Raw genomic sequence first — 26,572 nt, 5'->3', positions numbered from 1 at the left:
CGGTATTTCTCTCAACTTCCAAGCTTGATATCAGCAGCATAGTTAATGACCAAATAATCTTGGATGGACCCTCTGTGTCTTAGCTTCTAAAATCTATTTTATAAAAAAAGTAATGTGAGCAGGTTTAATAAAATCAGAGACTTGACAGCAATTGAGGGCCATTCTTTTGGCTGTAGAGGACGGATTTCCTCCCAGATTCTTGGTTATCATGGAGGCTTCTATCTTGGTTTCCATGTATTTACTATGTTGAGAATTCCGTATAGCCTGTTGACAGGTTAATTTTGAAAAGCTCCAGGCAGAAATTGGCACCAGTGACACTTTGTAGGCTTTCTAATCAGAGAAGCACTGCTTTGCCTCTTTGCCCTCTCCTTAGGTATACCATACCCTCCAATCCAGTTAACATGTGACTGGCGGGGATCTTTCCTTAGCTAGGAGGAAGGAAAACAGCTTTTAAATCCTTTATCCTTTGTCACTGAGCCAAAGAAAACATTAGTTAAGGTCTGTAGGAAAAAAACCCAACTTAAGGTAGATATTTGCTGACTGATTATGTAGTATTCTCTAAGAATAGTACTTGAACTTCTGCTATCTTCTTGGGTGAGAAACACCAAGGAGAATGGATAAGCAGAGTCCTTGTCTACATGGTAGCCTATTTGGTGAGGCTCCCCAAACAAAAATAACAATACGACCATGTGCACCAGCAAAAGCTACACCACTGGATGGCTTACTCCAGTGTTTCTGATGGTAAGTGCTAGAGAGCTGAAGCTAATTTCTCTAGCTTGTTTTTTTTTTTTTTTTTAAAGATTTTATTTATTTGACAGAGAGAAAGACAGTGAGAGAGGGAACACAAGCAGGCGGAGGGAGAGGGAAAAGCAGACTCCCCACTGAGCAAGGAGACGGATGCGGGGCTTGATCCCAGGTCTCTGGGATCATGACCTGAGCGGAAGGCAGACCAAAACCGACTGAGCCACCCAAGCTCCTCTGATTTCACCAGCTTTTGAAGTGAAACCTGGGGAGCATAAAACTTACAGAATACAATTTACTGGGTGAAGTGCATATACTTGAGGTCAGTAGTAAGGGCCGTTAAAGAGTGGTGGGAAGAAGAGGACAGCGAAAGGATGTGTAGCCGACTCGGAGTTGGGAGGACACCTGCTGCGGTCTTTGGTGGGAGTCCGAGTCATCACTCACCATGACCGCTCCGAGATGTTGATTAGGTGGCGGTCACTGTTCTATCTTCACTGCTCCAGTTCTTGAGCTGTTTTCAACAGCATTAGCAGAACAGGCTGGTAGAGCACCAGCAACCAGGATTCCAGCAGCTTCTCTCTGAGCGGCAGGATCCAACAACCATCCTAGAGCCTTTGTTGGGCCCGATCTCTCTATCTTGATCCACAGTTGCTCTTATTTTTGTTTCTGTTATTTTAACACATTATTTAGGTACTTATAAAAGATTTTATTTATTAGAGCTGGTGAGAGAGCAGGGGGGTGGGGGGAAGGGAGAGGGAGAAGCAGACTCCCCACCGAGTGGGAGGGGCACCAGGCCTATCCCAGGACCCCAGGATCATGACCTGAGCCGAAGGCAGATGCTTAACCGACTAAAGCATCCAGGCACCCCTTAACATATTTTTTAAACTTCTTTTTTATTTTAATATAATACCTGTGGGTGTTTTAAAAGTCATCAGTATACAGAGCTTATAATAGAAGAGAACACTGTTCTGCACTCCTAATTCCCACCGTCCCACGGACGTTGACTTTTAGCATTTTAAGCAGTTCCTTCTAGTATTTTATTTTATTTTTTAAAAATATTTTATATATTTATGACAGAGAGAGATCACAAGTAGGCAGAGAGGCAGGCAGAGAGAGAGAGAGAGAGAGAGAGAGAGAGATGAGGCAGGCTCCCTGCTAAGCAGAGAGCCCCATACGGAGCTCGATGAGGGGCTCCATCCCAGGACCCTGGGATCATGGCCTGAGCCGAAGGCAGAGGCTTAACCCACTGAGCCACCCAGGCACCCCTCTTCTAGTATTTTTCCTTCCTTCCTTCCTTCCCTCCTTCCTTCCTTCCTTCCTATTGTTTTAGAGATGATATTTTTTTAAGTGATCTCTGTACCCAGCATGGGACTTGAACTTTAACCCTAGATCAAGAGTCATATGGTCGGGTGACGGAGACAGCCAGATGCCCCTCTACTCCACGTTTCTGAACAGTGTGCTTGTACTGCTGCTTCCTGAGTTGTTTCAGTTTTAGTTATCTGATGACTTCCTACTTCTGAGAATGAGATTTCAGCTTTTATACCTCTCCCTCTTTTCTTCCCTTCTCTTCTCAGTATATTTATAGTAAGATACTTAGTGTATCTTGCTATGCTCATGTAGATAGGGTTCAAATGAAGTCAGTAAAAATGTTTGCTTTTCCGGGAATTGAAAAGTGCCTTTTTCCTTTTTCTTTGCATGACTTTTTATTTATTTATTTATTTTAAAAGGTTTTATTTATTTATTTGACACAGGCAGAGAGAGATCACAAGTAGGCAGAGAGGCAGGCAGAGAGAGAGGGGAAGCAGATTCCCCACCAAGCAGGGAGCCCGATGTGGGGCCGACCCCAGGACCCTGAGATCATGACCTGAGCCAAAGGCAGATGCTTAATCCACTGAGCCATCCAGGCTCTCCTTTGCATGACTTTTTAAAGAAAATGTACCTGTTGCTAATGAATCTTCAGTCTCTGGGACAGCAGTAAAATTCCTCTGAAACATGTTAGGTAACTATGAGTTCATTTTCTTCTCTGAGATTTACTTCTGGGAGCCCTGTACGCCCTGCTTTAGTCTGTACTGGCTTTTCTTTAGGCTCATTGCATAGCTGTGGTCCCGGACAATCCCTTCGTCAGGAGAATTTTTTTCACTTCTGTCCTGTTTCGGATTCTCAGTCTACCTCTTCATTCATTCCATTTTAGTGAAACAAACTTTTCCTTCTTTCTAAGAAAGGTACTTGAGATGTTGTACATCTGAAAGTGTTTTCATTCTATCCTCACACTTGGATAATGCGGTTAATAGAATTCTCAGTTAGAAATTATTATCCTGTAGAATTTTGAAGACCTGCTGATGAATCGTGCAGTGTGTGTCGCTGCTGAATAATCCAGTACTGTGACTGTTGAATATTTCAATGCTTCTTCCTTTCTTCTTTATTTTTCTTTTTCTGGAAACGTTAGGATTGTCTTTGTGTGGTGTTTTGAATTTTAATGCTTAATGTGCGTGTGTGTGTGTTTCACTATTTTTGTTTTTGTTTTCTCTGTTTCTTTGAAATATTTTCTTTCCTTTTTTCCTCATGTGCTCTTTTGGAATTGCTGCTGAATTGATGTTGAATATCCTGGATCAGGCTCCTCTCTCTTTCCCGCTCCTTCACTCCCTCCTTTCCCCCTTGCCCTGTTCCTTCTCCCCTTTCTTCCAGTGCTTTCCTGTTTTACAGCTTTTATCTTTTTATTCTGTTCTCAAGGAGAGTTCTTCAGTTTTATCTTCCAGTCTTTCTGTCCAGTAGTCAAATTATTACGTCTGCTCTCAGTCCAAGAATACGTTCTTGCTTTCTGAATGTGCTTTTCTTGTTCTTATTTCATGAATGCAAGGTCTTCTGTCTGAGGCCACATCAATTATAAATGTGTTTTAGGGTTGTAGTCTGTTCTCGGCATAGTTTTTTTTTAATCCAGAATTATTATTGTTTGTTTTAGACTCTTACGTGATGGAAGCTTTCCTAATATCTGGTGATCCTTGGTTGTCATTTCTTGTTGAAGAAGGAGGCACTAAAAATTGATCGGAGGGTCTGCTTGTGGGTCAGGACTTAACAAACCGGTGGCCTTTGCTTTAGAGTGATCGCACAGGAACTCAGCTCTTTCTTAGAGTGAAAGAGGGTACAGCTCAAGGTCAGCAGTTGCTGGTCTTTGCTTTCAGGACAACGAGTTTGTTCAGAGATGGTATTCAGAGCTTCTGTGAGGGCTCCGGCAGAGGGATGGTGTGAGCCGGGCTGCCAGCATTCTGGGAATCTAGCAGAGAAAGAGGGTTGGATGAGTTTTCCAGTCTCTAAGTAGACCTTCTTTGTCTCTTGACTTGACTTGGCTCTTTCCTTGGCCCTCAGCTGTGCCTCATGTCTGGAGGCCTTAGAGCATCTTCTGTTAAACTGTTCTAAGCATTAAATCCCAGGGTCGGGGTGGGGCGGGGGGTGTGTGAGCAGGTGCTGCTGTAGGTTTGGGTAAGGGATCTGAGTGACTTACACAGACTGCGAGCCACCTCGTCCCTATCTACCCCAGTCCTTATTACCTTTTCCTTCCAGTCCTTGAGGCTTTTCAGCATTCTGTTGCGGGAATTGGCTTGCTTTGTTGGCTCTCACCCCACAGGCAGTGAGTCTTTGTGGTGACTTAGTGAGTTAGCCTGTTTCCAAGCACTTTCCCTCTTCCAGACCTGCATTTGAATGACTAGTGTCTGCCCCATGTGCTGCACCTTCCTGTTGGTACCCCCCAGATTCCATGTTCTGAAAGGATATCAGAGCTTTTTTTAATGGATGGAATTTACTCTTGGAAATGCATTTCTTTCTACTTCAGTTAAAATTTTAATTAGTTGATCTGTCCTTTCAAATGTGTCTGTCCAGACTAGAAGTGTTACAGCAGTGTCATCTGCTTCTAAAAGAAATTTCAGTTTCTAACTTTATAATTTTTGGGACTCTAAGGACATAGTGAAGTCACTAACTTTGTGATTATCAGGAATGTGACAGTTAGTAAAGGCTTAGTGTAACAGCTCTCTACTTTTTTTGTATATGCTTGAAAGTCTTAATCCAAGATGTGTGTATTTAATCAGTGTTCCCAGAACTTTTCACGTCAGTTTTAAATACCAAGTGGGGAAAAACTTGAATTGCTTATAATAGAGATACTTTTAATTTCATATATAATTTAAAACTTTTGTTTATTATTTTATTTTATTTTTAGAGAGAAAGAGAGAGAGTAGGTGGGGCAGAGAGGCGAATAGGGGCAGTGGGAGAGAGAGAGGGAGGGAGGGAGAATCTTAAGCAGGCTCCATGCCCAGTGCCTAGCCTGATGTGGGGCTGTATCTCATGACCTTGAGATAATGACCTGAGCTGAAATCAAGAGTGAGAAGCTTAAATGACTTGAGGCACCCAAGTGCCCCTAAACTTTTTTTTTTTTTTAAAGTAATTTCTATACCCAGTATGGGGCTCACACCCATGACCCTGATCAAGAGTTGCATGATCTACAACTGAGCCAGCCAGGCATTCCTTTACATATATATTTTCAAAAGATAGGTACATGCACATTTTATATAACTTTGTATATATACATACATACATAAATTTTAATAGACTCTTCTGCTCCTGTAAACACTGAATTTTACAGTGTATACTTTATCAGTAACTGAAAGATTATCTGTTAGGTTAACACCACAACTTGTATATGGAAACAGGTGTGACTTTTAAGTTGATTTCATTCAAATAATTTATTTTCATTATAGAAGTTTTGTAGGTGAGGAGCTTAAATGCATTTATGTAGATAAAGGTAGTCAGGGGCACCTGGGTGGCTCACTTGGTTGGGCATCTGCTTTCGTTTCAGGTCCCAGGGTCCTGGGATCAAGCCCTGTGTGGGGCTCCCTGCTCAGTGGGGAGTTTGCTTCCCCCTCTGCCTCTGCCCCTCTCCCTGCTTATGTGTTCTCTCTCAAATACATAAATAAAATCTTCAAAAAAAAAGAGAGAGAGAGAGCTCTAAAGGTAGTCAGAGTATAAGAGGGTGAGCCACTGAGGGAAAACAGTATGCCTTTTTCTTCTTTTAAAGATTTTATTTATTTATTTGACAGAGATCACAAGTAGGCAGAGAAGCAGGCAAAGAGAGAGGGGGAAGCAGGCTCCCTGCAGAGAGCCCGATGTGGGGCTCGGTCCCAGGACCCTGGGATCATGACCTGAGCCGAAGGCAGAGGTTTAACCCACTGAGCCACCCAGGCGCCCCTACACAGTGCCTTTTTCTGTTGGCTATTGAGCTGCAAGCTCCGTGTTTCGTGCATTGTATTAAAACGTGGAGAAATCTGATTTCTGAGATTGTATGTCCATTAGTCATCTTTTTGTACGAAAAGGAACATTGGTTATTCAAGAAGTGACACACCCTTCACGGGAAGAATCGTGCCAACCCTGTGTCCCCAAACACAGCTGTGAACGGAGAGGAGCGTAGGCCCCTAAGCAGGATGCAGAGCATAGTTAAAGTAACACTCAGGGACTGCTGTGGGACTGAGGTCCCTGTTTCCTTGCTGGCTGTCGGCATGGGACCACTCAGTTTCTAGAAGCTTCTCTGCAGTCCTTGTATGTGGCTGCAGCCGTCAACAATTGATCAAATCTGTCTCCTGCCCGAACTTTCTTGTTCCCCTTCTGCTGCACCTCTCTGACTGGCTCTTCTTTCCTCTTCTGCTTTTATGGGCTCCTGTGGTGCCTGTGATTCCACTGGGCCCTGACTACCCAAGATAAACCTGTTTTAAGGCCAGTTGATTAGTAACCTTATTCCATCCGCAGGGCAGTACCTAGAGTGAATGAGTAATCAGGAGATGGGAATCTTGGCGGGGGACATCTTTAGGACGCCGTCTACCACAGACACTTCTATGATACAGTTTAAATTCCAGCACATTCTGTATCCGGTTTAATTGTTCAAACTCAGTATTTAAAAAATATTTATTTGAGAGACGCAGAGAGAGAGAGGGAGAAGCAGACTCCCTGCTGAGGGGCTCGATCCCAGAACCCTGGGATCATGAAGACCCTTAACGGACTGAACCACGCACGTGCCCCTAATTGCTTAAACTCTTAACTATGCAAAGTAAAAATGATTACTGGAAGAAGTAGCTAGGGATAACCAGCATTTCATGCTGGCTTCTTTGAGCTAACATTGTCTTTTATACTAAAAGCTTTTTTCTTGTTATAGAGTCATATTTACAAATAAATCAAGAAAGACATTCATTCATAATTTTTGTTCACGTTATTATTCTGGAATATTTGTTTTTTGATAAATCAGAGCTCTGTTTCATATGGTCTTGAACTTTAGGGATGTATATTTAGAAGATAAAGTATGATTCCAGTATCTTCCTTTCAAAACCAGATTGTTCAGAGGTGGCCCATGTAGCAAAGATATCAGAACCTTCAACAGTATTATTTCTTTGAAGTGTGAAGTAAATAACTTTTCTGGTCCTGTCATGAAAATTTGCAACTTTTCTCCCTTCTTCTCTGTTAAAGGATGTTTTTGTTAATGATAGAGTTATTACACCTATGAGGCAGACCTTTTATTCTTTGCAAAAGCGCTTCATACGTGCTCATTTAGTTCCCGCTGTCTGTGAGGCAGTTAGGATGAGCAGTCTCGTCCCCGGGCTTAATGAAGGGCTGCGACTGTGGGGTGTCCACATCAGGTGGGGCCTGGCAGTGGGGGGCAGTGAAAGAATTCACCCAAGACAGAACTAAAGAGGGAGAAGTTTATCCAGTACACCACAGGGAAGTGGCGGACAGGGCAGTAGAGGAGAGGCTTTTTGCCGCAAGGCAGGGGTGAGGACGGAGTGAGGGAGTATGGGGATATCACTGTGCCTGGTTGTGAGTAACTCAGTGGTTAGTAAGGCCCTATGGCTATTTTGGACTGGGTCGTTTCATAAACCTATTTGCATTGCGTCTTTGCATTCGGCTTGATGGTCACTGTAAGCCCTTTGCCTTGGTCAGGTTCCAAGCCTCTTGCTAAAATGTGGCCCTTTATCTCTTACTCCACCCCCCCCAAGATACATCCTCCAATCATATGACCCACCAATATACATCTGAAGGGTCTCATGGCTGAGGGTTTACTAAACAGTAATAGACAACCTTTCCCAACAAGAGCTAGCCCCCTCAGGATCCTGGAAACCATGCTTCCAGAATTCTTTAGAGAGATCTGTAAGTCTCACTATCCCTAACCCCCTCCCCCCTCCTCTTGACCCCAGTGCAGCTCTTTCTGCCCACGGGTCCTGTCCCCATGCCTTAATAAAACCACCTTTTTGCACCAAAGACATCTCAAAAATTCTTTCTGGGCCTTCGGCTTGAAACCCTAACCATCATTTTCGATTTCCCTTCTAAACAAGGCCGCCATGTGTTTGTTGACTGACCATGATCATGGGTGGTTGCTTTGACGCTCACTGCTGGGCCTAGAACACGTCTTTGGGGGTCCAGTTAACACTGAAGCAGCATTAGTAATGGACTGCTCTTGAGCAATGCTGTAATCATTATTTTAGAAGTAAGAGAACAGAGGATAGATTCTTTGTTATTCATTTGAATCTTGTGAAAAGATCTCCTGGAGTTTCTTCAGACATCAGAGGTGGGACAGGATGTTCCCATGTAGCTCCAGCCACGGGCACTCTTTCAGGTCCTAAGCCTGTTTCAGCCTCAAAGAATGCCATCAGGCGTCTGTGCTGCCTGCCTCTCTAAGATAGGGGTGGCCCTCAGCAGGGGGCTCGTCACAATGGCTCCTGCTTGGGAGACAGCACTTTCTTTGAAAGCTTTTATAGATTATAAAGAAGTCTTGGTTTTGAGGTCTCTTTTTTTATTGAAATTTTTTTCCTGTTTGTAATTTTTTCTCTCTCCCTTGCCTCCCAGCCCCTAATGCTTGTGTAATGCTTCACACATGGTTAGCTTTCAGCACATTTATTGACTCACTCTTAGCGAGCGATTCACGCTGGTACATGACATCTGCAGACAAGGACTGGCATATTGGTTTGGTTTGGTTTGGTTTTCATGATTGAAGACTAGAGATAACTACCTTATGAGCTGATTGTCTGGAAGTTTGCTTTATTCGTTTTCATTGGTTTCAGGACCTCTCAAAAAAAAAACAAAACAAAACTATTGGAAGTATATTTGGGCAGACAGTAAACTCCACATATTTCAAGTGTACAGAAGTATTACACATGTTGACGTATTTTTACACCCACAAAACCATCACCAGTACCAAGATGGTGAACACCTCTGTCACCCTGGAAAGTTTCAGCAGCCCCGCCCTTTTCTCCTCTGTGGAAGGTAAACCCATAACTCCCGTGAGATCCAGCCTTTCCATATCCATGGAGTCACCTAGGAGAAATGAAGGGGTACGTCTGCCTCAGACCCGTACGGGAATGTTTGCAGAACCTTCATTCATAATACCCCAAACCAGAAGCAGCTCAAATGTCCAGCAGCAAGTGAATGGATAAACAGATCCGCCGGAATACTATTGGGTGTTATAGAAAGGAATGAACTCTTGTATTTGGTTTGAGTTGAAGACTCCCGTATTTTTTTTTTTTTAAGATTTTATTTATTTGACAGACAGAGATCACAAGTAGGCAGAGAGGCAGGCAGAGAGAGAGGTGAGAGCAGGCTCCCCACTGAGCAGAGAGCCTGATGTGGGGCTTGATCCCAGGACCCTGAGATCATGACCTGAGCTGAAGGCCGAGGCTTTATGCACTGAGCCACCCAGGTACTCCAAGACTCCCATATTTAAAGTAGATTTGTCTTTGTTGTATTTTGCTTGACTTGTATTAAAACGGATGGATTTTCATTCTCTTAGCAACCCACCCCCCAGCCCCTTGAGGAAACTAGCCCCATATTAAAGAGTTAGTTATAGATTAACTATAAGAGGATGTAAGTTGCATTTGGATCCTTAAGAGTTGAGAGCTTGTCGTCCGAAATGTTCAGTACCGTCTGTTCCGCTGTGGGACTTGTTCCTGTAATCCCAGGTGGCGGAAATGCCATCTGTGTGTCAGAAACGATGTCGGTGATGGTTGTGGGGATCTCTGTAAGATTTTTCACAGGCAGGGCCAGTGGAATAGATAGAGGAAGTAGAATTTAAAAGGAAAGGAAAAAGCCCTCAGATTGGTTGCTGCACGGACAGAAATTCTTTCAAAGGAGGCTTAAGACAGTAACTATTAGTTCCTGGAAAATACAAACAAAACAAAACAGAAGACCCCACAGAAAGAAAACTACTTCCTTCCTCAGACCTGGTCAGCTCCTGGAGGGTCGCAAGAGCCCCAGCTGGGCTGCACTGTTTTCACTGTCCTGTTTGTGCAGGGGGTCACTGTTGCCGCAAGCAGCCCTGGACCCTGGACCTTGAGCTCCCTGCTGCCTCGAGTTATCCATGTGTTCTCCAAGGAACCAAAAAGTGTGGTTTTTGTTGGACTCTGGTTACAGAGTTGCATCCGCTCCAAATAGTCTGTCCCAATCCTGATTTTTACCCCCTTTATTTCTTATTTTGCAGAATGAGTTTTCTTCTGCCTTCATTTTTTTTTATGGCATTCTAACAACAAAAACAAAATGCCCAAATGTTAAAGTAGTTTATTTTAAAAATTTTAATGATTTTATTTATTTATTTGATAGAACAACAAGTAGAGGGAGTGGCCGGCAGAGAGAGAGGTAGAGGTAGGCTCCCCGCAGAGTAGAGAGCCTGATACTGGACTCCATCCCAGGACCCTGGGATTGTGACCTGAGCCGAGCGCAGAGGCTTAACCCACTGAGCCACCCAGGCACCTTTATTTATTTATTTATTTTAAGATTTTATTTATTTATTTATTTGACAGACAGCGATCACAAGTAGGCAGAGAGGCAGGCAGGCAGAGAGTCAGGCAGAGAGAGAGGACCCCTGCTGAGCAGAGAGCCTGATGCTAGGCTCCATTCCAGGACCGTGGGATCATGACCTGAGCTGAAGGCAGAGGCTTTAACCCACTGAACCACCCAGGTGCCCCTAGGCACCTTTAAAATAGTTTACTTTAAACAATTTCCTGGAAATATTTTATTTGTATTTCTTAGTATTTTTAGCTAATACATCTTCCTTACTATGTGTCAGATGTTGTTCTGAGCTCATTTCATGCTCACGACCATGTTGTTCGATTATCTGATAATATCCCTGTTTTATGAATAAGGGAACTGAAGAACAGAGAGGATGAGTAACTTGCCTGAGTTCGCACAGCACAGGTAGCCTAGTTCTACAGACTGGGTTCCTGACTACTGTGCTACCTTCTGCACTGTGTTGAATGTAGGAAGTTAGAATTTCATATGATTTTCTTGTGTAAGTCAAACTGGTTTTACAGCAAACCTTGTGAGCTTAGTGCACCAGTGAAAACAGTTGCTGGGAATGCGTCAGGACAGCAAAAACATTTATTCAGTAGCTGGGAAATCAATTTGATGTCAGATTTAAGCAATGTGGAAACTGTTACGATAATTAGGGTTTTTGTTTATTTGTTTTGTTTTTTAAAGAAGCCTGAATTTCATCTGCTGTGGTTATTTATGGTTTTTAATTTCTTCTTAGGCACGTCACACCTGAAAAATTTTATGTGGAAGCCTGTGATGATGGAGCAGATGACGTACTTGTCATTGACCGTGTGTCCACGGAAGTTACCCTGTCAGGTAGTTCTCAGCAGTGGGGGCATGGGGTGGGGGCAGGAGCAGCCCAGAGAGTCTCTGTACCGCGGCTGCAGTAATTCAAGTAAACGGATCGGGGGAGTCTCCGTGTGTGGCTCTGAGCCTAGTCTTATAAATTTGAATTCCTGCTGCCTCATTTGATTTTTATGCCTTTTGTTTTATGCTTCCTCCTTTATTCTAAAAAGGAGGAATGATCTTGAAAGTTTTACTGTCCGTAAGGATTTAAAAACACAATTATTTCTTTTTTTCTTCCCTTATCTGTACTTTAACAGGATCGGTTTTGTTGAGGTCAGTTCCTTTCTAGCTGTGAGACTTAAGGTATTGGAGGGTAAGAAAGTTGTTTGAACATTAAGTGTGCGGAATTTTAACAGCTGCTTTAGGTTTTGAAAATATTCATGACTGAGTATAATTTAATAAATGAAAAAAATATGTATATATATGTATCATTGACTAAAACTTGTATTGTAGGCAAGTAATGTTCCTAAGCTTTATCTGTCTATATCTTGTCTGTCTTTCCAGTTATATTTCGGTTTTGCTTCTCTAGTGTGTGAAAAGCAATTTTTCCTCCCAAATAAACGATATACTGATTAAAAGTGAAACAGTTTTGGTGATAAATTAGTGTACCACGTGATACAACATTTAGAATTTCTTATTTCATGTGTTTAAATATTCACCTCTAGAAAGAGTTTTTTCTTTTTTTAAAGATTTTATGTATTCATTTGACAGAGAGAGAGAGAGAGCAACCACAAGCGGGGAAGCAGCAGAGGGAGAGGAAGAAGCAGGCTCTTCACCAAGCAGGGAGCCCAATGTGGGGCTCGATCCCAGGACCCCAGGATCATGACCTGAACCTAAGACAGACACTTAACCGACTGAGCCACCCAGGCGCCCCTCCGTCTTTTTTTTTTTTTTTTTTTTTTTTTAATTTATTTGACAGACAGCGATCACAAGCAGGCAGAGAGGCAGGCAGAGAGAGAGGAGGAAGCAGGCTCCCTGCTGAGCAGAGACCCCCGATGTGGGGCTCGATCCCAGGACCCTGGGATCATGACCTGAGCTCATGACCTGAGCTGAAGGCAGAGGCTTAACCCACTGAGCCACCCAGGCGCCCCCCTCCGTCTTTTTTTTAAGTACAGTTTTTTAAGTACAGTTTTTGAGTATCTATCCTTTGAATAGATAAAGTAAAATATGAAAATACTTTGAATAGGATAGTAATGTATAAGAAGGGGATGGCTCTAAATTTCTATTTTCTTATCTGGTAATTCTGGTAAGTACTATATATAGTTTTCCTTTGACCAGATGGAATTAGTGGTCTGGTTTAGTTTGATAATTTGGCATTTCCTATGTCTGTTGGTTGGTGGCTGCTTTCTCAAGAGAGCTGATTGGTTTTTACCAATGTTAGGGCCCTTCTAAAGTGTAGTAACACTACTTCTTTAGACCGTGTTGCTACAACCTGGTATCCTATAAAAGCTTTAGCACGGATGTGCTTTCAATTATTTTTGACCTTTCAGTGACATTTATTTGTAGGTAGAAATTGCAGATCCATTAGAAGGGACAGTGCTAAAGGTCACCGATAGTTTGGATGTAAAAAGGACACCAAGTAGTCATCAGTAAACACTTGAAGAAATACTTTGACCCAAAGCCAGTGGTGATGAGGGGCTGGCTCACGCCCAGTACTCAAGTTGCTCTGCAACTTTTTCTTTTTTTAGCCGTTGGGCATGCAGACCATTGCCCCGGAAAGAGGGATTCTTTTTTTTTCCCCTTCTATGAACTAACATGTATTCTTAGGAATTATCAGTTTTATTGTTATTATACTCCAGTTAATGTAACTTAGAACTCCATCCATAAATAGTACATTCAGGTTTATCAGATGATCTCGGTATATTCAGGATTTTCTCTAAGCTTTTCACTGCACTGGCATTCCTGCATTCGTCATGTTCGTTAATTGTAGCGTAGCGTTGCTAAGTAAATTGAATCACCGAGAGGAACAGAAGTGAACTTCAGACCTTATTTGGAATTACTTTATGCTGAGTAACAGGACTGCCTTTAAGAAATAGGACTTGGATTGACAGCAGTGTTTCAGAATGAGTTCTAGAATAGTAATGAAACTGTGGAATGAGTTCAGGGATAGTAATGAAACTGTGAAAGAAAAATTGTGTAGCCACATGAGTCTGGGAACCGTGAATGAAACCAGGGAGCATCTTTGTTCCCCTTTAGGCCTCCTCAGAGACCCAGGCCTCATATGACACTGAGAGAGGGAAGAGAGGTGACGTGCGTGTCTACAGCAAAATCAGCGCATTTGATGGGGACCCTTACCTTCCCCCCTCAGGGACACTATTCCCTAGAGTTCTATAGATGTGTTTTGTGAAACACGTTGACTTAAAGTTTAAGGGATTATGAAATGAACTGTATAATCAAAGATACTTTTTTATTATGAAGGGCATTATTGGTAAAGTCACGGTTAATGGTGGTGGCTCCCTGCACACCTGCGTTTCCTTCCTCCTCTGTCCCTTTGGTCTTGCTTCCGTTTCCCGTATTTGTAGAGGTGGATGGGCAAGTCTCTGTTTGCGTTCCATTAGTTGCATGTTGGTGTTAAATTCATGCCTTCTTCCCCGTTAACTTTCTAGTTCCCTTAAATGAACAGGGACTTAGTTTCTGGCAAGAGGTTGAATAAATTTGGTTAAAAAATGACCATAGAGGGGCACCTGGGTGGCTCAATGGGTTAAACCCTCTGCCTTTGGCTCAGGCCATGATCCCAGGGTCCTGGGATCGAGCCCTGCATCCGGCTCTCTGCTCAGCGGGGAGCCTCCTTCCCCCTCCCTCTCTCTGCCTGCCTCTCTGCCTACTTGCGATCTTTGTCTGTCAAATAAATAAATAAAATCTTTTTTAAAAAAATGACCATAGAAATACCTCATGATTTACTTGATGAGGATTCAGAAGCATGTGACTTTGGACACCTTATTCTAGATAGGCAGTGGCTTTTATACATCACATGGACATCTTTATTTTATATTTTGCCAAAATGGAGGTCTATGACTCATGAAGGACTATTGCTTTCTTAGAATAAATCATGCATACTAATTTTCAAGTAACTACAGAAGTCAAACTACATCTCTTTTTGTATCGGTGAGCTGCTTCTATGTGATTTTTTTCTTTTCCTTTTTTTTTTTCTCATTTAAAGTCAAGAAAGATGTTCCTCCTTCAGCTGTTACAAGACCAATATTCGGTATACTGGGTACGATCCGTCTGGTGGCAGGTAAGAAAAAATAAGCCAAGATGGGCAAAGAAGTTAATTAAATTGACACAGTATAAGATGAAGGCATACTTCCTATCGTGCTCGAGGCAGTAAATCTGTAGGTTAGATATTTGTCATTAATTTCTAAAAGTGACATACTCCAGATGACAAGTGGTAAAATCGATCAGCCAGAAGGTTCTGTTGAAAAAAGTTTCGTTTTTGGTTTTATTTCAACTGGAGCTGAAATCCCTAGTCAACTAGACATTTTTCATAAATTCTAAGAGTATTTAAGTAAGTAAACATTTTAATGCACTGATGAACCAGAGTATCCTCTACCATCAGCCCCATATGGAGGTTGGGTATGACCTAGTGTGGGCTGGAGAATGCTACCTGGTTCTGAGTTATTAAGAAGGAGATTTTGTTTACCTAAATTTCATTTCATTGAACTTAAAAAAAATTCCTGTATTACCAAGCAGTGTGCTAGATGCTAAGTTATGGAAGATGCCAGGCCCTTTTTTTTTTCCCCTGAAGTTTACAGTCTAGTGAGAGATGCTTTTAGGTAGTATATCATTGTAGTACGATGTGACAAGTTCCAGGAGAGAGGTGTTCACAGGAAAACTTCCTGGAAGGACACTTGTGCGAAGAGCCTTGAATGGAGCTTAAGAATTAAGTTAGTGGTAAAGGCTTACCCTGTTTTATTTATGGGAGGAAGCAGTGGCCAGGATAGGATCATGGTTAGGGTATTATTCCTGGTGCTGTGATGCCTTCTTAATTCTGGACTGTTCATCTTTGTGATCCTGCAAGGACCAGATAGTCATATCGCCCGAGCACATATCTCTGCCATTTATATGACACAGAGGCCATAGGGGTGGTGTAGACAGGACATTAACCCCTCTCCGGGAGTGGTCAGATCTCATGACACATGATGCTTTAAGCTACACGCTAGGAAACGCATTAGCAGAGGCCTATATGCCAGAGAGGGAAAGAAGCGTTTTCTGGCTTTACTCTCCCATCTGGTAAGATCACTGCTTTTACTTTTATTTTTTTGAGAAAAGGTTTGAGTTTTCAGTAGGATCTCTTCTAAATAATGCCTTGTTCTTTCTATTCACAAATCCTAAGATTTCCTTTAAAAAAAAAAAAAAAGTCATAGGCCTTTCATCTGTGCGGCCCTGTGCGGTCTGACTGCTGGCCTGCGGGGCTTACCTGTGTAGAGAGCCACTCTTGGCCTTCGAGTTTCCTCCTTTCTAGTCATGTTGTGTGTGTTTTTTGCAGGTAACTATCTAATCGTTATTACCAAAAAGACAAAAATAGGGGAATTTTTCAATCACGTCATCTGGAAAGCAACAGATTTTGACATCCTTTCTTATAAGAAGACGATGTTGCACTTAACTGATATTCAGGTAAGAACCGAAATCACTTGCTCGTTGCAAAAGCTGACGTCGTCCCGTCCGGGAGATGCTGGGGGCAGTGGGACAAGGAACACCGGATGGATTTCTTTTAAGCCTAAGGATTTCAGCAGTCCAGCAAGCAGGGTTCTTCTACACACATGCTTTCTAAAAGTCCTTTCTGTATCTTACTGTTGTTGGTTTGTTTGTTTTTAAAAACTGACTCACATTCTTGAGTTTAGAAATTTTTTTTCATTTGTAGAGAAAAGGACAAACAGAAAAAGCCCCTATAGCCAACAACCAGAATTAACTTCATATCCTTTTTGCAAAGAAGTAAAATGTGAGATGCCTTTGAAGTTCTGCTGACCTGATTTCATTCCCACCTTGCCCGGAGAAAGAATTTTCTTTGCGTTTGCTGCATGGGGACAGCAGCGTGTGTGTGGATGTCCCAGTGGCACCCCTTTAGCACAAATTGTGTACGTGCGTCTTTCAGTTAGTTACCCTACTTCAGGTGTTAGGGAATGCAGTCCCCTAATAAAGCGGTTTAAATTTCAGTTACCATGGTATGTGAAATCAAGCACTGGCGCAGCAAGCTGGAAATGCAAAGGACCAAAAAAGCAGCAGCTCTAGGAGGAAAGTTGGGGTTGAACCTGGGAGGTGGCTGACCCTGGGAATGCCTGTGCTTGCCCTTCATGAGGCTCTCGGTCTGCAGCCCGGGGTCATAGTGAAGGTGAACTTCTCGACATTCGTAATGAAGTGGTTGTGATGAGAAAGTTGAAGATGTCCCAGAGGAAGTGATGCCTGCGATAGACTCCCCAGGAAGGGGACTCTTTGGGGTATTCCATGACCTGGAGAGTGCCAAGGATAAGGTGTCAGGGTAAGAGAAGACAATTAGGGGCACCTGGGTAGCTCGGTTTGAGCAGCCGATCTCTTGGTTTTGGCTCAGGTTATGATCTCAGGGTCCTGGGATTGGGCCCGGCACTGGGCTCTGTGCTCAGCAGAGAGCCCTCTTTCTTTCTCTCTCTCTTCTTCTCTCTCTTTCTCTCTTAAATAAATAAGTACATCTTTAAAAGAAAAAAGAAAAGAAAGGTGTATGACAGGGTATAGAAAAGATACTCCACAGATCAATATGTTCACCCCTATAAGACATGGTGTTTAAGGCAATAAAAATGGTTGTATTTATTTAATAGCTCAGTAATATTTACCTGAACCGTTTTTTCTTGATTGCTGTACTTGCTTGTCAGCCGTGCAACTTATTTTAACATTGCCCACTGCATGTGCTTTGCTGGTACCTTTTGTTCTTTAAAAAAAAAAAAATATATATATATATATATATATATATATATTCTAAAAAAATATATGTATATATATCAGACATTATATATTATCTGAGCCCGAATTAAAAATTTTGTATTTATAGATTGTAACAGGTAAATTAACATGTTAATCATTTGATAATCATTAAACATTACCAGACATTTTTAATTATTTCTTAAAGTAAGGATAAAAATAAATGTCCCAGTATTCAGCTAAAGTGATTATCAGAAAATAAAACTAAGTATTATTTTACTGGACTTTTCTCTTTAATCTTTGCATTTTATTTCATTTTATTTATTTATTGGACAGCGAGAGGGAACACAAGCAGGGGGAGTGGGAGAGGGAGAAGCAGGCTTCCCGCTGAGCAGGGAGCCTGATGGGGGGCTTGATCCCAGGATCCTGAGATCATGACCTGAGCCAAAGGCAGTAGCTTAATGACTGAGCCACCCAGGCGCCCCTAATCTTTGCATTTAAAAAAAAAAGAATTTAATTCCCATCCAGCCCAGTAAAATTTCTTAGGAATGAGGATAATATTACTCCCTTGTTATTTACTCCCTGTGTTATTGGGCCTCTCATGACTTTATATTTTTCACTTGTCAGATGAGAGTAATTACACTAAACTGCAGGGTTTGTTGTGAGGATGAAAGAGAGTCTCTAAAGGGTCAGGCATGTGGGAGGTCATCACCTAAGGCGGTGATGTTCTGTTAAAGTAACTTCTGCCCATTAGAAGTTAAAGTTAAGTTTTGCTCCTAAAGGGCAGGAGATGCAGCCCATCAGTTAATATAGTAATACCCCCATGCTATTCACTGAACCTCCTCGGTGGGCAGGAGCTGGCCTAGGTTCTGGGGAAATGGTGAGCGTTCTCCTGTCTTCACCTGCGCCAGTGGCATTTAACAGGGCCGGTGGGCTCACAGATGAGGACAGGTTCTGTTTCAAGTCTGAGACACACTGATGTTTTCCTCCCCTTTGTTAACAGTTACAAGATAATAAAACTTTCCTAGCGATGATAAACCACGTCCTGAATGTGGATGGGTTTTACTTCTCAACGACGTATGATTTGACCCATACTTTGCAGCGGCTGTCTAACACTAGTCCGGAATTTCAAGAAATGAGTCTTTTGGAAAGGGTAAGCTTCATCTTTATTTTTCCTTATTTTGCTTTTCTTTCTTTCTTTTTTTTTTTTTTAAAGGGATATAGCTCTATGTCATCCATAAAAATATTTACCGCTTTTTTGCAATCCTGGCTATGTCAGACTCACGTGTGGGGTTGAAAACACACTGTGTTCTCAGTACCCATCACAATGGCAAATTCATGATCCCAGAATCGGTCTGTGTGGCCCAGACAGGACTGAGAACCAGTGGTACAAGAATTGAGAAGTAGAGGCTCAACAGACATGCCGGTAGTTTTCTGAGTTACTAGTGTTAACGACGTAATTGTCCTTATAAAATTAACATGCCTATAGGTGATATTCTTTCTGCAGTGGTTTTTATAACTAGAACAGTAAGAATTTACTAATATAAGAACTTGAAAAATAGTGATTTAAGGTGGGTTCTTTGGCTATTATTTTGCCCTGCCCCCCTTCTTTTTAAATATGAGCGTATCTTTAAAACTAGGTCCTCAAATGGCATCATCCTAAAATTCCTGCTGTTCAGGAACCTGGATGATTGCTGCCTGGATATTTTAGTAACAGACTTTAGATGTGTTTAGGGGTCAGACCAAATTGTAAAGGTTGCTGTCTGTTACTTGTTAGGCTGGCCCCTATGAAATTGCCAGTCACTGACCATTTTTGACCAGTAAAAATGATAATTTCATATGGTCCACCCCAAATCAATATTTTTGTTGACTGGCTCTTTTAAGATTTTGTACTCTAATCTAGGAAAATTATATGTAGGCTTGGACGTAAATTTAGATGTAAGCTAAGCAATCAAGCAATTTGTCTTTTAACTGCAGAGACGGTTGCTTTTAAAAGCAGTTGCTATGCTGTGTTCTCCATTTGTTTACGAAACGTCTCTCAGATGCCTGCTGTGTACCAGTCGCTACACTAGCCCGCGGGGACACGGAACAGAAAGGGTGGTCCCTTGTGGGAGCCTGCGGCCTCCTGGGGAAGCAGAAGTCTGGGCAGTCACAGAATAAGGGACCATTGCTGCATTGAGGCCTGTACCAAAATGGAGTGGGATCCCAAGGGAAACTTGGGTCTCACTCGGTCTGGGGGGAGCTGGGGATGACTTTACAAAGGAGGGTGCTTGTGAATGGAAACCGAAGGCTGTTCTGAATGGGCCATCATGGTTAGAGGGCAGTGGGAGAGGGAGGGTTTCAGGGAGAGGCAGTGGCAGTGTGATGCAAAACTGAGACAGGCGTCCTGCACGCTGGGAAGGGAATTTGTCAGCTTCTCAAGAGTCAGAGTTAATGTAGGAAATCGAGAAGGTGACAGATGAACCATACATATCTTAGACATTTTGTCGGACTAAAAACATAAAATTCGACACCGACTGGTTGATTTTTTGGTTAAGGACTAACTGTAAGCTTTTCTTTGTTTTGGCTTCCTTGATCCCTGTGGAAAGTACATCCCTTTCACTTTTCCCGTTTGAGGCCGGTAGAGGTTTGGACACCCACAGAGCGGTCTGTTGGCAGAATCCTGTAGATTCTGACCGTTTCTCAGACCTTCCAGAGCTGCCCCTCCTCCTGCAGCTCCAACAGCTGTATTGGTTCAGCAGCTTGCCTTTAATTGCTTTAAGTTCTGTTATCGTTCAGCTCTCCAAAAAAAAAAGTTGTTTGTTTTTAAGTCCTGTCTCACTGATGTGTACGCCCCTGAGCTTGGTTATGTCGTGAGCTACCAGGTGCAGCCTGCGGCCTGCGATGGCGAGCGCATACCCGAGCGGCGCAGTGGGCCTCGAGCCTGGCTGTGGCCTCTCCCGGGACTTGGGGGGGGTGGCAGAGTGGCGGTCTATAGGTGTGTTTTGTAAAGAGAACAGAGAGTTGGTCAGCCTCCCGTGTTGTTGAGAGAACTTCTGTATTTATAGCGTGAAAGAGCGGCCAGGGATGCCGGCAGGCGGTTCCTGGAGGCGCTGCCAGACGCCAGTGAGCCTTAGGCCCTGTAGAGGGTTGTTCTGTAGGTGACAGCGAGCCGGTGAAGACTCCCCAGCAGACAGGAGACAGTCTCGTTGGAGAGCTTCTGCGGGCAGCATGTGGAGGGGTGGGTGGGAGGGGCGAGGCGGAGACAGGAGTGGGGGAGGGGGGCAGCTGCCCACAGTAGTTAGGGCAGTTCAAGTGCTAGCCAGGCCTGTGGGAGCAGGGATGTAGGAGAGGGGGCGGATTTGGAAGGAGATGTAGGACTTGGCAGTTGACTCCAGATAAGAGAAAGACCGACCCCAGAGGACTCCTAGGTTTCTGCCTGAGCCAGTGGGACAGGACACCCCAAGGAGGGGTGGGTTTGAGGGGAAGACCTGCCTGTAGCCGCCAGGTGGAGACTCTGATTGTGGAGAGTTTTTGTTTTGTAGGAACTCAGGTTGATTAATTTTATATCTTCCTTCTCAGGCAGATCAGCGGTTTGTATGGAATGGTCATCTTCTAAGAGAACTTTCTGCCCAGCCAGAGGTAATGGACCCTAATAAAACCTGCTTATCTGTTTCAGTCCAAGTTCTAATTGGCTACACATGTAAAATGGCTGCCTAATCACCAGGGATTTTGGTAAATACGTCTCATTTAACTCAGTTTATAACTTAGGAGCTTTGATAGGTCTGCCTCCTCGCATTGTTCTGGTTTGAAGAAGCCCAATGATTTTAAGCTGATCTCCCATAGAAGCCTTAAAAAGAAGAAATTCTTACATAAAAGAACATTGCTTTCTGTGAGTAAGGGAGAAGGGGTCCTGGTGGGTCAGTAGTGGAGAAATGAGGGGCCCCACGAGGTCCCCGGGCAAATGTGGAACTCTGCATTTGTCTTCAGTCGCCCGAGAGAGACACGCACAGATGCCATCTTCCTCTGTCCTTCGTTGGTACAGATGAGGGGGAGCAGGGAGGCCCAGCCAAGAAGTGTAACACACCACACCTAGGTTCATAGATTTGCCTAGTGTCTTTCTTTCTTTCGTTTTGCTTCTTTTGGAAAAGTAGTTTGAGCTGCAAACTTTAGCACGGGTATCTCTTTTCCCCAGAGCAGAGAAGGTGCTATAGGCAAAGGCTGACAGGAAGGGAGGTAGATGTCTGGCAGCTTCGTGCAGTTTGATTAGTGTTCCGGAACCTGCACACTTCAGCCCAAATGATTGTATCACGTGCTCAAATCGTGTTTTAATTGGAAAGACAAGAGTATGTGAGAGACGTTTTTAAAGAAGTTACCCATAAGTTTCATACCTTATTTGTATACTATCTCCATAACACCCGAATATTGTTACTAGTGTAAGTATGTTTCATGCAGTGATTCTTTTCATTCGAAGAGCATGTGTTTTCCTCAGCGTCCTATCTCTCTTCATTTCAGGTCCATCGGTTCGCGCTTCCAGTGTTGCACGGCTGTATCCTCTCCAGTTGTCTGCCTGTGTCCTCAGTTCCGTATTAGTATGAGGCCAATTTAGGAACAATCCGAGTCGGATGAGGAGAGTGTTTTAGAATGAACAGAAATTGCTCTTGATAACAAAATCAAACCCATTACCATAAAATTTTAGAATACTGGTTATAAATGATACCCCCTTCCATCTTTTAAATGAACTTTTTTTTTTCAAGATGTTATTTATTTGACAGAGAGAGATCACAACTAGGCAGAGAGGTAAGCAGAGAGAGAGGGGGAGAAGCAGGCTCCCTGCTGAGCAGAAAGCCTGATGCGGAGCTCGATCCCAGCCGAAGGTCCCATGACCCGAGCCGAACACAGAGGCTTAACCCACTGAGCCCCTCAGGTGCCCCTTCATTTACTTTTAATCTAATGCTTTAATAAGTTTCTGGGTCACACAGTTTCAGTGTTTGAAGTACATACAGACAGCTGGGCAGGAACAGCAACCTCGAGGCAGGGCCATACCTAGGCGATGACTGTGGATGGACAGGAGGGATCCAGCTCAGGGAAGGAGCCAGGTCTGGGGCATCCAGGGCCCTGCAGGCTCTGTGTGAGCTGTAACGGTGATCCGAGTGGACATCGGCATGATAGGACAGGCTCACTGTGACAGCGGTGTGGAGAGCGGGCCAGAGGCGAGCGTGGGAGGGTACCAGGCTAGCTAGAGGCAGTTGCCGTAGTTCAGGCCTGGGGCCGGGATGGTAGCAGGGATGGTGGTGGAAATGGTCAGGCTCTAGATCTGTCTTGAAGGTAGAGCTTACAGAATTTTCTGAAAAATTGTACATGGGCTATGAAAGAGGAGGGTTTAGTACAAATCTAAGGTTTCTGGCCAGAGTAAGTGTAAGGAAGCCAGCCAGCCAGCCATCGATGTGTGGAAGCGTCTGGAGGTGGGGGTGAGGCCAGAGTACCCAGAGTTCCATCGGGACACGATGACCTTGCGATTGCTCTAGCTTCCAAGTCGAGATGTCACAGAAGAAGGTGGAGTAATGGGGCGGGAGTTTACGAGGGAAGGTCATGGTGCAGACATAAATTTGAGAGTCGTCTGGGCACAGATGGTGTTAAAGCCGTGAGGCTGATGAGTTCATCAGAGGAAGGAAAGCATCTAGAGAAAAGCAAAGGCCTGGAGAAAGAAGATGGCCTGAGGGAGTTCTGGACGGTGAAGAATTGCTGAAGCCACACACTGCAGGGCTCAGTGAGGACAGGGGGTGGGGGTGGGGAGTGCTGGCGCGAGTGAGCTCGAAGGACAGGAGAAATGAGGGTGACCCAGCGAAGGGCAGCGAGGAAGAGGGGAGCCACCCAGGTGAGCGTGGTGTCCCCCAAGCAAATGGAAAGACTGCAGGGTCAGGATAATCAGCTGATCGGGTGCTGGTTGGTTCAGTGTGAACATTCGAGAGGGAGATTATGTGTGTGCTCCCCTGACTCGCCTCCCCAAATGGCGGATATGACAGATGAGAAGGTTTCGCAGAAGGGGAGAGCACAGTCACGTGCTGGAGTGACGTCCTCGTGGCGTGTGACAGGTGCACAGGTCCTCCAGCTCCGGGAAGGGAAGCGCACAGGTGGATGTGGACGCCCGTTGGTAGAGAGCTGTGGCGGGAGAACAGGGGGATGGCTTTTATTTCCGCAGAGGACCAGGAAGCTGTGTCAGTTGGGTGAGTGGGAGGAGGGAGGAGTGTTGGAGGCTGAGAAGGTATGGCAGGGGCATCCGAGTGGGAGCGTGTGGCCCTGGGCGGAGCTCACTGATCCAGACCGGAGGTCTATCTGTTCTGTCATGCTGCTGGCCTGCTCTGTGGTTTTTATTTTCTTCTTGTTCCTTCCATGCTTTCTGGATTCTTTAAAGTGTGTATGTATTTCTCTTGTAATCTAAGGAAATGATTCATAAAGCAGTCACTCACCTTCTGTGCTGTCCTTAGTTCTCTAAGGGCAGGCTCATACCTTACTCATCTTTGTGCCCTGACCCAAAATAGGTAGTGGGTAAATGAATGAATAAATATAGCCTTAGATTCTTCTCTAGTGCTGTGGGTTTTAAAGAAAAGTGAATTGGGAGTTCAGGATGAGTCATCATTAAGTCTGATGGTCCCAGGTCCAGGAGAAGGGTGACTCATTGGAAATTCACATTGCTGGTGTCCGTCAGGACCATCACTTTGAAGAACGATTTGGCATTCTCTCGTGAATTTACCAGAACTTCCCCTTGCATAACCAATATGTCCATACGGTGGGTGTTTGCAAGAGTGTTCACAGCACCACCGTTGGATGGAACCAGCACCACGAGTTCCCTCCGAGGAGAGTCAGGGCTCTCGTGGTGTGATGCTTGCACATGGCCCACGGCTCCGGGGAGGAGTGACCTGGCTCGTGCTCGCCAAGCACGAATCTTAGGAACTTACTGGTGGAAATAGACAAGGGCTGAAGTTGGTCAGGAACATGGTGCTGTTTTTATAAACTCAAGCCTAAGCAAGCCACGTGTTTTTAAGTCGTGGTTGCCTGTGGTGAAATTAAAAAGGCAGGAGTATGGTCTCTTGAGAATAGTTGCTGCTTCTGGGCAAGAAGGCACTTGGACGGGATGGAGAGGTTAACAGATAGATCAGTGTTTTGGTACTATTCATAAGTTGGAGGGGATGGGTCATAGATACTTAATTTACTGTGCTGTTATGCTCTATAATGGATGATTCCAGTTGTGTTAAGAAAAAGTATTACATGTAAAATATAAGATGAGGGCAAACCCAAACAAAGGAGAAAGCAGGAAAGATAAGGCCTTTGAGACCGTGAAAGAAACGTGTCTGTCTTTCCCTTACACTATCAAGTGGTAAACATGAAAAGTCAGAGTAATTCTTAGAAGAGTTTGGCATTTCCTAATAAAATCAGATGATGAATCTGCTCCGTGACCTAGAGTCCTAGCTCCTTAGAGCCCCTTCCCCAGAATGTTTGTTTGCAGCACTTTTCTGCTAGCAGAAACTGGAGACAACCTGGACAGTCGGCTGGACAGACTAGCGTAGCCCTTCTTCACCCGGTGGAATAGAATCCAGCCTCAGCAGCAAGGGAGCCCTAGGCATGTGTTGCTGAGCAAGGGCAAGCCAAAGACATACGCAGTATGATCCCTTTTAGATAAAAAAGTAAACTGTCCAGTCTAGCCAGCAGATTGCTCAGTGGGAGAACTAGAAAGACCAACGAGGGAGTGGTGAACCGAGTGGCTGGCGGTCTGCCCGTGGACTGGACACGGAGGGGTGCCCACGCTCGGTGCTTCAGAGCTGCCGGGGGTGTGTGGGGTGGATGCCTGAGCGGGTTCAGTGATGTTTGTTACGATCAGACAATATTTAATGGAAACACGTCATTTTAACCAATTCTGAGTATGTAGTTTAGTAAGCGGCATTGCCTTCCTAATGTCAAGCCATCTCTCTCTCCCCAGTGGGAAGCAGTAGTTCCCCAGACATGGCTCTTTTTGCAAATACTTAGATACACTGTGTATTCTTTTCTATTTGTTATACTTCCTAATAACATTGTTTTAAGAGACCTGCCACCTCCAGAGGCTTTCTGCAGCCCTTCATTCTGGCAGGGAGGTAGAGAGGCAGGGCCCTGAGGGATCGCCTTGTGCGTTGCTGAGTAGGAGCGAGCAGGTGGACAGCGGGTACCCTTTACCAGTTGTTAGGGAGGTCGTTTTAGATTAAGAAAAGCTTTGGGGGGAGATACTGTTTTTTTCTTATCGGTTTCGCTTTTCCTGTTTCAAGGAAAAAGTAGAGTCAGAATTTGTTTCTGGGTAATCCTTAAATCACAGTTTGATCTGTAAATCTTCATATGCATATCAACTGTTACCACTGATTTGTATTTGTAATTATACATATATTTCTGTGGTTTCTTGAATTGCAGTAGCCTAGCACCCTGCCCTTTTCCATTTCTTATTTGAAGGCAGAGCTACTTTATGTTTTTCATTCTAAGCAGGGTCTTTTGGTGATGTAGATAATTTACTTTCAGAAAGTGGTTGAGGATAGCAGGGAAACGAAATCGTATTTTTATTTTTTTTATTTTTATTTTATTTTTTAAAAAGATTTTATTTATGTATTTGACAGACAGAGATCACAAGTAGGCAGAGAGGCAGGCAGAGAGAGAGGAGGAAGCAGGCTCCCTGCTGAGCAGAGAGCCCGATGTGGGGCTTGATCCTAGGACCCTGAGATCGTGACCTGAGCTCAAGGCAGAGGCTTTAACCCACTGAGCCACCCAGGTACCCCGAAATCATATTTTAAAAATACAAACAATATAATCAACCCCTCGAATATACTGTCTGTATATCATTATAGGACTACTGACTTGACTAGACTTCACAGTCGAATATTACAGTACTAAAGGCTTGTGAACATTCCTGAAGAACCCAAAAAGATAGTACATTCTTGGTTCATTTTTCTCTTAAAGACAATGTCATTCTTGCTAGGGTAAATAGGTTCAGATGTTCTCTGGAAACAATACCTATGATTTCTATAAATGTTAATATTTTTCTTAACCTAGCTAAGTTATTACTATGCACTCGTGTTCTATTAATGGAAAATACTTTGACTGGATTCTCATCTCGAGGAGGAGTTGTTTCAGAGCCGGTGTGCGCTATTACGTAAGAGGTGAGATTGATATTGTGAGCGTGATTCAGTACTGGGTTTTATCTGTCACTAATTAATGTTTTGTCATACGGTGACATGACTGTAACCTTTTGTATTTCATTTGTTCCCGTTAT

At 43.8% G+C, this 26,572-nt stretch overlaps 1 protein-coding gene across 2 annotated transcripts in view; it reads left to right on the top strand.

Annotated features, from left to right (window-relative positions):
- Positions 1–26,572, top strand: part of SACM1L (SAC1 like phosphatidylinositide phosphatase) — a 60,974-nt gene that overhangs the window by 7,245 nt on the left and 27,157 nt on the right. The window contains exons 2-8 of one of the 2 annotated variants that reach the window (XM_044253738.1): positions 11,288–11,385; positions 14,576–14,650; positions 15,902–16,029; positions 18,308–18,457; positions 20,866–20,925; positions 21,799–21,832; positions 26,358–26,459. In XM_044253738.1, the coding sequence (XP_044109673.1) occupies positions 11,288–11,385; positions 14,576–14,650; positions 15,902–16,029; positions 18,308–18,457; positions 20,866–20,925; positions 21,799–21,832; positions 26,358–26,459 (647 nt within the window). Of the gene's footprint in view, positions 1–11,287; positions 11,386–14,575; positions 14,651–15,901; positions 16,030–18,307; positions 18,458–20,865; positions 20,926–21,798; positions 21,833–26,357; positions 26,460–26,572 lie in introns of those variants that run through there. The other variant, XM_044253740.1, reaches the window with a different exon arrangement.

The sequence above is a fragment of the Neovison vison genome, chromosome 6 (assembly GCF_020171115.1).
Source record: "Neovison vison isolate M4711 chromosome 6, ASM_NN_V1, whole genome shotgun sequence".
NCBI classification, from domain to species: Eukaryota; Metazoa; Chordata; class Mammalia; order Carnivora; family Mustelidae; genus Neogale; species Neogale vison.
This window is presented reverse-complemented; position numbering and strand designations above follow the sequence as displayed.